The sequence below is a fragment of the Aptenodytes patagonicus genome, chromosome 12 (genome assembly GCF_965638725.1).
Source record: "Aptenodytes patagonicus chromosome 12, bAptPat1.pri.cur, whole genome shotgun sequence".
NCBI classification, from domain to species: domain Eukaryota; kingdom Metazoa; phylum Chordata; class Aves; order Sphenisciformes; family Spheniscidae; genus Aptenodytes; species Aptenodytes patagonicus.
This window is the reverse complement of record NC_134960.1, coordinates 10,773,386-10,785,933: the sequence shown is the minus strand read 5'-3', so window position 1 is coordinate 10,785,933 and position 12,548 is coordinate 10,773,386. Positions and strand designations below refer to the sequence as shown.

The 12,548-nt window shown below is 62.8% G+C and overlaps 3 protein-coding genes across 5 annotated transcripts; all 3 read right to left on the bottom strand.

The window, feature by feature from the left end:
- Window positions 1-634: 634 nt before the first annotated feature.
- B4GALT7 (beta-1,4-galactosyltransferase 7) lies at window positions 635-3,346 on the bottom strand. Its single transcript, XM_076349721.1, has 6 exons — window positions 3,300-3,346; window positions 2,836-3,195; window positions 1,899-2,124; window positions 1,542-1,625; window positions 1,267-1,371; window positions 635-1,089 (listed from the first exon to the last, which is right to left on the bottom strand). Exons 1-6 carry the CDS (start codon window positions 3,344-3,346, stop codon window positions 934-936), a joined length of 978 nt encoding a protein of 325 aa, XP_076205836.1. The 3' UTR covers window positions 635-933.
- Window positions 3,347-3,849: 503 nt separating this feature from the next.
- LMAN2 (lectin, mannose binding 2) lies at window positions 3,850-7,610 on the bottom strand. Its single transcript, XM_076349720.1, has 8 exons — window positions 7,469-7,610; window positions 7,267-7,385; window positions 6,988-7,105; window positions 6,592-6,671; window positions 5,288-5,449; window positions 4,972-5,086; window positions 4,528-4,647; window positions 3,850-4,372 (listed from the first exon to the last, which is right to left on the bottom strand). Exons 1-8 carry the CDS (start codon window positions 7,608-7,610, stop codon window positions 4,212-4,214), a joined length of 1,017 nt encoding a protein of 338 aa, XP_076205835.1. The 3' UTR covers window positions 3,850-4,211.
- A 1,514-nt stretch (window positions 7,611-9,124) lies between these two features.
- LOC143165996 (ADP-ribosylation factor-like protein 3) lies at window positions 9,125-11,364 on the bottom strand. Of its 3 annotated transcripts, none has more exons than XM_076349939.1 (6): window positions 11,197-11,364; window positions 10,689-10,889; window positions 10,484-10,600; window positions 10,265-10,315; window positions 9,272-9,457; window positions 9,125-9,172 (listed from the first exon to the last, which is right to left on the bottom strand). In XM_076349939.1, the coding sequence occupies exons 1-6, from the start codon at window positions 11,362-11,364 to the stop codon at window positions 9,125-9,127; spliced, it is 771 nt and encodes a 256-aa protein (XP_076206054.1). The 3 variants fall into 3 exon arrangements, with proteins under 3 accessions (XP_076206054.1, XP_076206055.1, XP_076206056.1); XM_076349940.1 differs by having other exon boundaries at window positions 10,689-10,859; window positions 11,197-11,214; XM_076349941.1 differs by having other exon boundaries at window positions 10,689-10,832; window positions 11,197-11,214.
- Between the last annotated feature and the right edge of the window lie 1,184 nt (window positions 11,365-12,548).

Sequence of the window (12,548 nt, the reverse complement as noted above, 5' to 3'; positions counted from 1 at the left end):
GAGCATCCCAGCCCCTACCTCACCCAAGGAAGCTCTTGTTCCCCTCAACTCAGGCAGGTTAGGGGCAACCATTCTAATTCCTGCACTTCAGCCATGCCGTTGCCCCAGGTCCACCAGCACTGTGGTAAGCCTGGCCGCCAGTCTTTCCCGGGACACCTCATACAGGGCCGGAGCAGATCCCAGTTCCCCTCAGTGCTGCTGGGGGAACATCAGGCTCTCCAACACCCCCTGAAAAAGGCCAAGGCAGCACATGCCACAGAAAGCAGGCAAGGAAGGGAGCAGGTCTGCCAGAACTCTCCTCCTTACTCCACAGAGAGAAGTCCTGGGCTACCTCAACTGCCAACATCCAGCAGAGCTGCAGATGCTGGGGCTCGGGGCACAGCTCAACCACAACCGCTTCCTGCAATGAAGTGACCACAGCACAGCCCTGGGGGTACCTGGCAGCTGAAACACAGGCACCATCTCACTCGGAGCCTGTTTCAGACCGGCTTGGCCTCTGAACCAGAGCAGATCGCCTGTCCAGACAGAGTGTAGCTGGGGCCAAGCCAGAAATGGGTGCGCTGAAGCCAGTAAGGTGAAGGGAGCAGGAAAAAGGAGCGGTGCGGCGCAGCCCAGGGCATTCACAACTCACAGGTGCCCTGATAGTTCTTTATTGTCCTCTGAGCTGGGTGGTAGCTCAGCCATGTCCAGCGCAGGAAAACTGCCTCCTGCACCTGCCCTGGGAGGCAGCACCAATGTCCACAGCGATGCCGCGGAGTCCCACTCTCAGTCTCTTCTCTTGGTCCCAGCAAAGCCCGGTTCACAGCCCTTTCTGTTCCTCTGTGTCTCGCCAGCACCACCATGCTCATCTGCTGCAAAAATCCTGCCTGCTCCAAGCAGCCCCGGCATCTTGGCACAAGCACAGCGCACACGACCGGCACACAGGAGACAGGCTCAGCCAAATGTGCACCAGGGGGTCTCGCTTGTGTCACAGTCCAGCAAGATATTAAGGACGGTGCAAGGGGCTCCTGCCACACTCAGAGCTGTCCGTGACTCAACTCGGTACCTCACGTTGTTCAGACCTCCCTCCTGATCCACCTTAAACTGCTCCTGAGGAAGAGAAAGATCGTTCAGCCCGCGCTGGCTTCCAGCGGAGGGGGAAGCACCCAGTGCCCAGGGAGGGAGCGCAGAGCTGGCAGGGGAGGACACGAGAAAGGAGGGCTCAGAGCACATGGTGACCACAACCCAAATCTCCCATGGTTCCCCTCAACCACACTGAGGTCTCACCTGCTTCTGCGCAGCGATGCGCTTCTGGTCTCTCTTCCTCCAGGCTGGGTCATGGAGGTGCTGGAAAGTCTCGTATCCAGTCGTGATTCCAGAGGGACGGCGAACCTGGAAAGGAAAGCAAAGCTTCTGTAAAGCTACTGGAAAACTTGCTGCGCCTGCTACTGGAGTGAGGAGTGCAGAAGGGCTGCCTTCCCCAGGCGGCTACAGCCAGGGGCCAAGCAAGGAGACAAGGAGAAGGGCAATTTCAACCTAGGAGGCCAGGAAGCACCCCTTACCTGGAGACCAGCTCCTTTGATACGTCGATAAAACTCGTCATCCTCCCGTCCCCAGCCCCAGAAGCGGTTGGACATGCCGTTGCACTGAAATGAGAGGGGCATTGTACTGGCCAAGGTCTGGTCCAGCACAACTCCATGCGCTGCAGAGGAGCAGACACCAGCATCACAAGCCCTGAGCACCAGCGCAGCCTCCCCTCTCCTGCCCCCCACCAGATCACACTGCAGGCTCTGTCCCCGAACCATTTTGACTCTTTTCCCCCCTTCCCAAGTGTGGAGCACAAAATGTACAACTGTTCACCAAGACAATGTTGTAGCCCCTGCCCCAAACTGGCCAGGACGTCCCACCCCCGTGCTCACCATCTCATAGTGCTGCTTGGTGAGCAGCAGGATGCCGCCCACATAGGTCTTATAGTGGTAGAGCGGGTGCAGCTCCGGGGATGCCACGTGGAAGGGCCCTGCCTCCGGGAAGCCGTAGTCCAGCTGCTCGTTGAGGGGCAGGAGATCGACGTCATGCATCGCGATGTAGTCGGTGTCATTGCCGCTCTCCAGGAAGCCCACGTTGATCAAGGACGCCCTGTTAAACCTGCCGCAGGACCGGGGATTCTCAGCGCCACACACAGCAGCCGTCGTCCCTTCACGTCCCTCTCCCGTGCTCCTCAACACTAAATGTTCAACCAGTCCCCAAACGGGGACACACACAAACACGGTGTTCCCTGCCTTCACAGTACTGGGTGCCATGGCTGCCTGTCCTGAAACTGCACCCCTGCTTCTCCCTACACAGGCAGCACATGCTGAGCCCGACGGCGACGCGCAGGGGTTCGGCCGCTGCAGACAGCAAGGGGCTACAGCAAACCCTGTCCTGCCCGAGGCCAGCTGGGGAGCTGCACAGCACCTGCCAGGGCTGCAGGCAGGTACCAGACAGCGAGCAGGGGGTGAGCGACGGCATTTCCAAACACCCCACAGTATTTCTTTGAATTTCAGCATCCTCAGATGTTTGCTGCTATGGACCTGCGACACTGGGGAGAACGCTGAAATATCTGGGGGTAGAGAATTAATTCTCTTCTTGCTTAGGAAGAGACAAGCAAAATACCGCTTTGTCCTTCTATAAGCTCTAGAGTGAGTAAATTTGGGGAGAGCATCACGCCCCAGCCCTGACTCCCCGCTGCCCAGGCCCTACACTTCTCCATGCCGCCAGAAGCAAGCGGGAGACCCCCTCAGCGCTCACAGCGGGGACTGAGTTTCGGAGAAGGGCCCCCTCGCTCCCTTTGCTCGCTGCGGCGAGGGGAGACGCTACCTGAAATGATCCACCTGGTTGAGGATGAAGATGTGATGGCGGATCCTCTTCTTGCTCAGGAAGCGGTGCATGTAGGGCACGAAGGCCAGCAGCTCCTCGAAGCGCTCCCGGAAGGGGACGAGCAGCGCCAGGCGGTGGGGACCCCACGATGGCTCGTCCTCCGCCGGCAGGAGGGGGGCCTGGGGCGGGCAGGGCTGGCGGGGACCCCCCCGGCTCTGCCCGCCGCCGCCGGGGGCCGGCCCCTCGCCCGAGCAGCTGAGCTGGAGCCAGAGCAGCGAGGCGAAGCCCAGGAGCAGCGCCAGGAAGAAGAGCGGGAAGACGGAGAACCTGCCGGGCAGCAGGCCCAGGAGCGGCGGGGACCTGGGGCACAGCGGGGGGGTCAGCGGCCGGCGGGGACCCCCCACCCGCCGGCTCCCCCGAGCCGCCCCCGCCCGCCAACCCCCGCCCGGTGTCGCCCCGCTCACCCGCCGCCGCGCAGGGCGAGCGCGGCCCTGCGGCGGGCCGGGCCCATGGCGCTCGGCCCGCCCCGCCACCCGGCGCCGCCGCCGCCGCGGGACACGCTGGCTGCGCCCCGCCGCTCCCCCCCCCCCGGAAACGCGGCCCGGCCCCGCCGTTCCGCCCCGCTCCCTTCCGCCCGGCGGGGCGGGCCGGGGGCGGGCCCGGGCCTGCGGGGACACACACCCCCACCGCCGGCCGGAGCACACCCCCCTCCTCCGGGACACCACGTCTTGCTTGGCGCGCGCCCGCCCGCCCCCCCCCCCCCCCGGGAACACACCCCACCCCCTCCCCCAATTTCTCTGGGACCCTCCAGAGATTGCCCCCCCCCCAACCGGGTCACTCCCCCCCCCCCACCAAACCGGGAGCTCCCCGGGGGCAAGACAACACGCACCCCCCCGCCCAGCCCCAACACCCGAGGACCTCCCCCCCAGCTCTTTCAGCCCCCCCCGGGGCTTCCTACCCCCCTCCAAGCAGATTCCCCCCCTTTCCCAGCCCAGACAGAGCCAGAGCCGCAGGTGGTGTCAGTCCTTTAATGCCCCGCTCACAGTCGTCGTCCCCCAGCCCCCTTACATTCACACCCGCCGCCACTCACCCCCCCGCCACGGGCAGCACGGCAGGTCCCTTCTGGCGGGGGGAGCGCCAGAAAAACAAGGGGAGCGACCTCCGGGCTCCCCCGCTGCAGCCCTGAGGGCCCCAGCAGGAATCGCCCCCCTGGGTCCAACCCGCCAGACGCCAAGGGCCAGGCAGGGGTTACAGCCAAACAGACAGATAAGAAAATACTTCTGATATTTCTCAGAAACAGCTTTTAGAAACCACAGTTTTTACAGCTCCCCATAGAAAAGATGGGTTTGGGCACAGGCCACGGCCCAGGTCTCCTGCTAGTAGAAACGCTTGTTCCGCTCCTGGCGTTTCTGGAAGACCACAGCTCCCACCACAGCGCAGACGATGATGCCCAGCAGCGCGCAGAGCAGGAGCAGGAACACCTTCCAGCCCGTCAGAGGCCCGCTTCGGAAATTCCCCGTTGGGTCATCCACGTTGTCTGCAAGGACAAGAACAGCTACAGAGACCAACCCAGCCTCGCTCCTGTGGGGTCTCGCGGGGACCCACAGCTCTGACACCTTTCAACGGGCCTTTAAGAGTCCAGCCCCAGCATCCCAATGCTCTACCAAAGGTTTCCGAAGCCCGGAGACTCACCTTTGGGCGATTTAAGGAGGCTGACGCTAGGCTCAATCTTGGTCCAGTCAACAGTCTCATCTTCTAGAGGGTGCTCCACCATGAGCTGGAATAGCTTCATTGAGATAATGTCGTGATTGTCTAGGAAACAACCATCAGCACCAAACGCTGTCAGAAGCTCTGAGAGATGTCCACACGCTCAGAGGACCTTAGGTCCATGCTCTGCCAGGTCCAGGTCTCCTTCCCTTTCAAGCCACCCTCACACCCCAGGTATCAAACTGCAATTTGAGATGTTCCTTAGCTCTTAGGTGCCTCCTTTCTCAGGCCACGGGTCCCTACCCAACAGGGTTTCAAGATTTTAACAATTCAGGGAAAAGAAGCTATCGAAGCCACCCAGTGCACCCATAGCATTATATTCCAGGCTCCAAACAGTAGGTATTCCCGCAAAGCAAAGCCCGCTCTCACCAGACAGATCTCCAGTGCCAGCAGAAGCACCAAAGAAGTAGCCGGTTGGCAGCTGCACCCCTGCAATGTCAATGCAGTTCTTCCATTCGTTCTTGTCTTCCACGTCGGTCATCACCTGTAAGACCAGGGGAGTGTCACACCGAGAACGCACACTGCCAGCCTGCCCGCCTGCAGCTCTTCTGGAGCTGGAGGCGCAGGTGGTCGAGCCTGGAAAACCATCTCCAGGTCACCTACTGACACAGCAGCACCCGCGCCTCAGCACTGCTCCGTCTAACGTGCACGAGACGCCCTGCGGAGGGTGTTTGCCACATCTCACCGTCAAGCGGCCTCGGGAGTACCGAATTGCCAGGAAAGTGTCGTGGTTCTGGTTCCGAAGGTCGGCGGTGCACCCCGCCAGCTCCGTCCAGCGCCCGTCCTTACTGTGGTCATACGTCAGGGAGCCGTTGTTCACCATGGCAGAGATGTAGGGGAACACGCGCTGCAGGGAGGAGAGCGCTGGCGCTTTCAGTCTGCAGGAGCCTTCAAGCTGCAGACCAAGAGCCACCTTCCCCTGCCTGGTCAGAAACCTCAGCAAGAGCAGGATCTCAGCCAGGCACGGCAACAGCGCCACAGTTTTGCTGCACAGTCGGGTATGGAGGGCAGAACAATGAAATCGAGGCTCATTTTCTACATAAAGCTGCTTCTGAACTGAGCAAGAGCTTGTTCTGGCTAAAGCAGAGCAGCCGTTTCTGACCTTCTGTACCAAGACCCCCCCATGAGCCCACACCGCACCGCTGCAGCCAGGGCAACGAGACTGCCCCAGACTTGCAGAGTAAGCACCAGACCGGGTAAGAAGTGTAAGAACAGAGCACAGGACTCAGAATGGGCAGAAATCTCACGTGAGGAACATAACCACACGCAGGGCTTTGTAGTCAGCAGATTACATACACTGGAAGAGGCCAACTGGAGGCAAGAATTCAGCTCTCGGTGAGCATCAAGACAAGAGGGGGATGTGGTCATCTCCAGGTGCTTTATGGCTTAAGCGTCATGGTTTTGGTGCAATAGATCTCACTACCACAGTTATGTTTTCTGACTGTACCGTAACAACATCCACAAACACGGAGCAGGAGAAAAGAAAAGGACCAACAGCCCGCACAGGTCTGATCTGTGTTTCAGCCACAGGGAATTCTGGAGCAAAAAGCCAGCCCAGGAGTTTCCCTTTTAGAGACACCCAGGTTGGAAACAGAGAATAAGGCCAGAAACAATGCGGAACGATCGACCAAAGCACAGAAAAGTTTAAGAAATGACACTCGGGATGAATATGCTTTCAGGTAGATTCCTCTAACTTAACTTAATAGGTGGTGCACAGTTCACACCAGCTCCATGCTGCCCTCTCATCCTGAGGGGAAAAGGCCTTGGAAACATCTGTGTAGTCAACAGCAGCAGAAGGCGGAGCAAGGACCTTCTTATCTCCGTTAATACACATCCAAACTCTTCCCTTTACCAGCTCCCATGACAGGAAGAGCAGCCCACTCTCACGTAAGGAGAGACTTTTCCTTGGTCCGGGTGTGAAGCACTCGGAGCACAAAGCCTGGAGGAAACAGACTCCTCGGCACTGAACGAGCTCCCTGAACTACTCACCTCCGTCGCTTCATCGTTGGGATATGTATCAAGGAAGATAGCCAGTCCGTGAAAGTTGTCCTTGCTGCCAAAGACAGGACCTGGAACAGGGCAGAACATAGGAAACAGAAGGCTCTCGGAAGGAATTTGTGCTCAGAGACTTCTATTGAGAAGAGCTGCGAGAGCTGTTTATTGCCAGGCAGACGACCGAGGGCACCTGTTTCCAGGGCAGAACACACAGGACGTGCCGTCCCCATCTAGTGACACCAGACAGAGAGGAGCTCAAACGCTCTCCCTGGCGAGAAACCTCCCAGGACAGGGGCAGCGCCAAGGGCAGCTCCCTGGGCCGCCCCAGGGCACGTGTGAGTGCTGACGTGGCCTCAGCCCCGCCAGGCGGCCCCCAGCTGCGCTCCGTACCTGGCACCAGGCGCTCCTGCGTGTACCACAGGGCCAGGCCGTCCCCGTGCAGGTTCTTCTTGCCGGCTCCGTGGACCTTGAAGTGGACGTGGAGCTCCCAGTCCTTGAGGAAGCAGGGCTGTGCAGAGAGACCACCCAGCGGCGTCAGGGCAAGAGCCGGGAGAGGCGCTGGGGCCGCCCGGGGCCGCCCCGGGCCCCCGTCGGTCTCCCACCAGCCCCCCCCCCCCCGTCGGTCTCCCCCCAGCCCCCCCCCCCGTCGGTCTCCCCCCGGGCTCTCACCACGCGGTTCCAGATGGAGCCCTCCCGGCTGCGCTCGTCGGGCGTCAGACGGACGTACTGGCTGGTGACCATGGTGCTGCCCTGGAAATCCCACAGCGGCATCGCGGCGGAGCCCGCACCTGCAACGGGCAGAGAGCGCGCGGCTCAGCCCGGGCCGCCGCGGGGCACCCGTCCCGCCCCGCCCGGCCGGCCCCGCGCCCACCCTGATACGGCTTCATCAGCGAGTGCTCCCGCTTCAGGTGCTCGCTGTTGCCGTCCGTGAGCTCGGCGGGCGCCGGGCGCGGCCCGGCCACCGCCACCAGCAGCGCCGCCGCCGCCAGCAGCCCGCCCGCACCCGCCGCCATCCTCCGCTTCCGCCTTCCGGCGCGCCGCTCCCGCCCCCGGCCCCGCCCGGGAACGTCAGCCCGCGCCGCCAATCAGAAACCCCCACACCACCGCGTTCCCGCCTCCGCGGGCAAGCGTCGCTCCTGCCCGCCTATGGAAGGGGGGGGCGGGGCCAGGTAGGTGCGCAGCTCCCGCCGTGCTTCGGGCGGACGGTCGGGAGGGGGGAGGAGCGGCAGAGCGCCTCCCGGCGTGCACTGCGCGGGCGCGGCGGCGCGCAGCATGCCGGGAGCTGTAGTCCGCTCTCCCTCCTCGTGCCGGGAACGTGCGCGCGGGAACGTGCGCGGCTCGTGCCGCCCACGGGACACGTGACCCGCTCCGGCGGCGCTGACGCGGCGGTCCCCGGCAGCCTGTCGCCACGGCAACGCCACACAAGATGGCGCCGGGACTTAGGGGTGGGGCTCGGCGCCGGCTCACCTGGGGGTCCCGGCCCCGGGGGCGGCCCCAGCCCGGGGCCCCGCAGGCCTCCCCGGGCCGCAGGGCGGCGGGGCGGGGGAGAAGTGCTGTCCCAGCACCGCGGGAAGGACTGGCTGAGGCAGCGCGGAGGTCACGGGCGGCTTTATTCAGGGCTACAGGGCCGCCTGTGGGCAGGCAGGGCTGCAGCCCAGGGCCTGGCACAGCAGAAGGCCCCCAGCCCCATCTCAGCGTGTCTCCCACCCATCCTCAGTGGCGCGGGCGCTCGGCCATGGTGGCTGTGGTGGCCAGGGAGCTGCATCTTCCAGCCCTTGGGATGGGCACCTTCAGCGGGGCAACAGAAGCCCCAGCTTGGGTGTGTTTAGGGCAACGCACTTCCCAGGGGCTCTTGCAGAGCAGCCCCTCTCGGCGGCAGGCACAGCATGGCTGCAACCAAGGCCATCACCAGGCAATGAAACCCCTCCATTGGTGACTTCTCAGACAGGTCCTCTCTGTGTCTTCGTGCTTGTCCCAGGTCCCGTGCACACGTGGGAGCTCCTCTGGCCAGCAAAAGATACTGAACCGAGGCCTTCCCAAGCAGCTGCCGTAGCTGGGGCAGCACCAGTCACATCTTACGGGAGTGGAGGGGAATACACACTATTCGGTTGGCTGTACGTGCCACGTCTGAGGATGTAGCTGGTACCATGGTGGGGTGTCCAGCGTGCCCTGGGCAGTGTGCGTGCTGCAGCAGCCTCTGCGGGATGTGCCTACAGTGTGCATGGACAAGTCCTGAGCAGGTATCTCGTTCTGGAGGCGTGCAAGCCCTTGACACAACGGGATGTGTGCTTCCCTCCGACAGTACTGGGGCTGCAGGAGGGTTGGGGGGTACGAAGAGCCCATGGAAGCCCAGGAGGCAGGGAGGGGGGAAGCCGACTGATTAGTGAAAGACTGGGTAGGAAGCCCATCTGAGCATGGCATCTGAGGCTCAGGGCCCAGCTGAGCCCTCCGGGGAAGTCTAGGGACCAGGGGGGTTGGCCATGGCTTAGGGACCTGCAGCTCAGTCCAGTCTGGCACTTTGCAGCTCTCACTTCTTCCTCTTCATGATCTGGCTGGAAATCCAGTTCATCCCATCCTGGAGGGAAGAGAGAGACATGAGCACAGCCCCAAGAGCACAGCAGGTCCTCGGGTCCTCTCCCACCTCTGCAGAGCCCACAGGCCCCTGTCTCTCTACCTGCACTCCTTCCCCAGACAAGGCTGAGCAGGCCTGGATCTGCCATTCCCGGTCCCGGTAGGTGTGGAGGCTCAGCCCTTCCGCGATTTCGGCTGCGGGTGCTGCAGTCACTAGGTCCTGCTTGTTGGCAAACACCAGCAGTGGGACGCCCGTGAGGGACGACTCCTCGGTGAGCTCTGCCAGCTCCTGCCAAGAGAGAACTGTCTCCCAGGGCTGCTGCCCACCGCTGCCCTCCTCCACAGAGCTGCCTGGCTGCTTGCCTGAGCTGTCCAGGGCGGGCTGGGGCACTCAGACCCGCAGAGTGCCTCACTCCCCTCTGTCTGGTGCTTTTATTACAGCCAAAGCAGCTGTGAGGTCTCGACATCCTGAGGGAGAGTCACACACCCCTGAAGCTCCATCTGCCCTGAAGAGAGCCCGGGAGCCGCACGCAGTACTACCTGAGGGCTGAAGCACTGCCGGCACTGAGAGCCCTGGGCAAAGGGCAGCTACAGGAGGCTGCTGTCAGCCCCATGCTGTCTGGCACAGCCGCGTTGCCATCTGGTGCCTGTACAGCCAAGACTGGCACTCGGAATCTCACCTTCCCCTCTCCGGCTTCATTCCCAGGGTTTGTAACTCTGAATTTGCTACTCGTAAACCTTTGCTTGATCGTATCACTAACCTGGTGCTGGGGAGGTGGGAGGAGGGCATGAGGCTGGCGACCAAGGGGTCGCTCTCACCAGGGTCAGAGTTACCCCCATGTCAGGTACCCCTGGGGGATCACACCCAGCTCGGGGGGAGCTGCTGGGCACAGATCTGCCATGGGGTGGTTCTAGGTGCTGAGACCCTGATCACGAGCCCTTCCCACATAGCTCTGGGGACAGCATGGCCCCCACAGCAGTGCTGCCCCACGGTAGAGGGCAGCCTCACTCCCCGCTCCAGTCCTCAAAGAGCTGGTGCCAGCTGGGTCCAAGCCCCAGGGCCCCACAGCCATCCCCCTGCCCAGACTCCTCATACCTGCCCGGTCTCCTCGAAACGCTTCTGGTCTGCGCTGTCAATGACATAAATCTGCCATGGGGACAAAAGGGACAGTCAGCGGCTCCTTCTTGCCCGGCTGCACAGCCCTCTGCCTTCTGCGGGGGCCACAGGGCTCTGCTGGGCTACAGGGCCCTGCGCAGAAGGCATAGCTCTCCGCACGCAGGGCTGCGGTGGGCTGCGGGCAGCCGCTCCACTCACCAGCAGGTCTGTGCTGCCCAGATACTTCCTCCAGTACGGGCGGATGGAGCGCTGCCCGCCGATATCCCAGACGTTTAGCTTGAAGCCGTGCGAGTGGACGCTCTTTATGTTGAAGCCCTGCGTGAGGACACAAACCCCAGCATCACCCAAGGGGAGGGTAGGACCTGCCACCCTCCCGCTGCCCATGGCCCCCAGCGGCACCTACCTGGGTGGGCGTGATGGTGCTGACCTCCTCGGACGCCAGGCGTTTCAGCAGCGTGGTCTTCCCCGCGTTGTCCAGCCCCAGCAGGACGATGCGGAGCTCCTGCTCTGGGGAACCCTTCAGCCTCTGGATGACGGAGAGCAGCCCCTGGGGACGTGGGGTACTGGGGGAGGCCTGCGGGGCGCCAGGGCTCTGCAGAGCACCCTCATTTCGGAGGGGGGAGCTGGGTGCACTGTTGGCCATGGGTACCCCGTGTCTATGGCCTGAGCGAGCACCAGGGCTTGGCTCCCAAGGTGTCCAGGCTGCCCACGGCAGATCTGCCCAGCCCCAACCCCGCCCCTGGGTGTGCTGTCCCTGCCCTGGGAGCCCTGCCAGCTCCTGGGTGTGCTGGGGGGACATGCCCAGGGTAAAGCCCCGGTCCTGCTCTGCCAGCCCGCCCAGCACCCCAGCCGGGAGCTGGTGCCGGCACACCCACCCTGGTGCAGGCGGGATGTCACCGGACCCCGCTTACCTTCTGCACATCACCCATGGTCTGGGAGTTGCTCCGGCCCGCAGCACGCCGGGGGAGCTGCCAGGGGCTCGTCCCCAGGGCCCGCCGGCGGCTGCGTGACTGGCACGCTCCCCATCCCCAGGGGAGGAAGAGGATTACAGGCTCCAGAATTAGCTGCTGTTTCTCCATTTACCCACAGCATTAAATAATGCCCTCGGCAAATCCCCCAGCCAGCTGTCGCCCCGCCGCCGCCGCCTACCCCCAGGATAAACCAGGTCCTGCCAGGCTGGGGCACTGGGGCACAGGGCATCCCTCTCCCCACGGGGCCAGGCTCCGGCTCGGGGATGGCAGCACAGCAGGAGGATGCGGTACCCAGGCACCACGGGCATCACCGCAGGCAGAGCATGGCAGCAGGATGGAGCCGTGCAGCCGGCGTGTGATCCCGGGAGAGGCACTGCAGCCCCAGCCTCCGAAGGGGGCCGCTGCCTGCTGCCCAGGCAGCGGAGGCAGGCCACAGGCACGGCCGTGTCCTGGTGCACAGGGCTGACAGTCTTCCCTCTGAGGGGTGATGCCTGAGCACATCCCCACGTCCCACCATGCCCGAGCAGCATGAGGCGACACCAGCACCCTCGAGCTGCCCCCTTGGAGGGTGGCAGGAGGTAACGCTGAGGCTGGAGCTGCTCGAGGCCACGTCAGCCACTGCCGCAGCTCCCCGCTGCCGTCCGAGGGAAACCACCAGGCCCTGGCACAGGTTGAGGGCTGGGCTGTCAGCAGCTGGAGGTCGGGGATGGCACAGGACAGGGGTCCAGAGGGGCACAGGACAGGGATCCAGAGGGGCACAGGCACTTTTCCCAGCAGCCCGCCCCAGCCCAGGTGGGGTGAGGGGCTTGTCCGTTCGCCATTTGGATTAAATATATTAAGCAATGTCTTTGATTCTTGCATGCCGCAGTTCGGTCCTCGGATCAGGTTTCCTAGCAGAGAGGTTATCCTTGTGGTGAGGACCGTGAGTCACGCACTCTTGGTGAGACATTTTTATTTATAACTCCCGTTGCAAAGCCAAGCCAAACAACACAGCTATGCTCCGACAAAGGGAAGGGGAGAAGCAGGATCACCCCCCACCCCACTGCTGCTCCGTGCCGCGGCGGGGGGGCAGAGGGGCAGCAGTGGGGGCCACCCTCCACTACCCCCTGCCTGCAGACCCTGCCAGGGCTGCGGCTGCTAATGCCATACTGCTTTTGTGCATGTTCACAGTGGGAACACTTCATTTTTCTCTGCATAGATCTGCACCCAACTTAATGTTAGGGTTCTGCTTTTGATAGGTTAATCACCCACCTTACGTCCCAGTTATTAGCATTTCCATGAGTGGGTTGCCA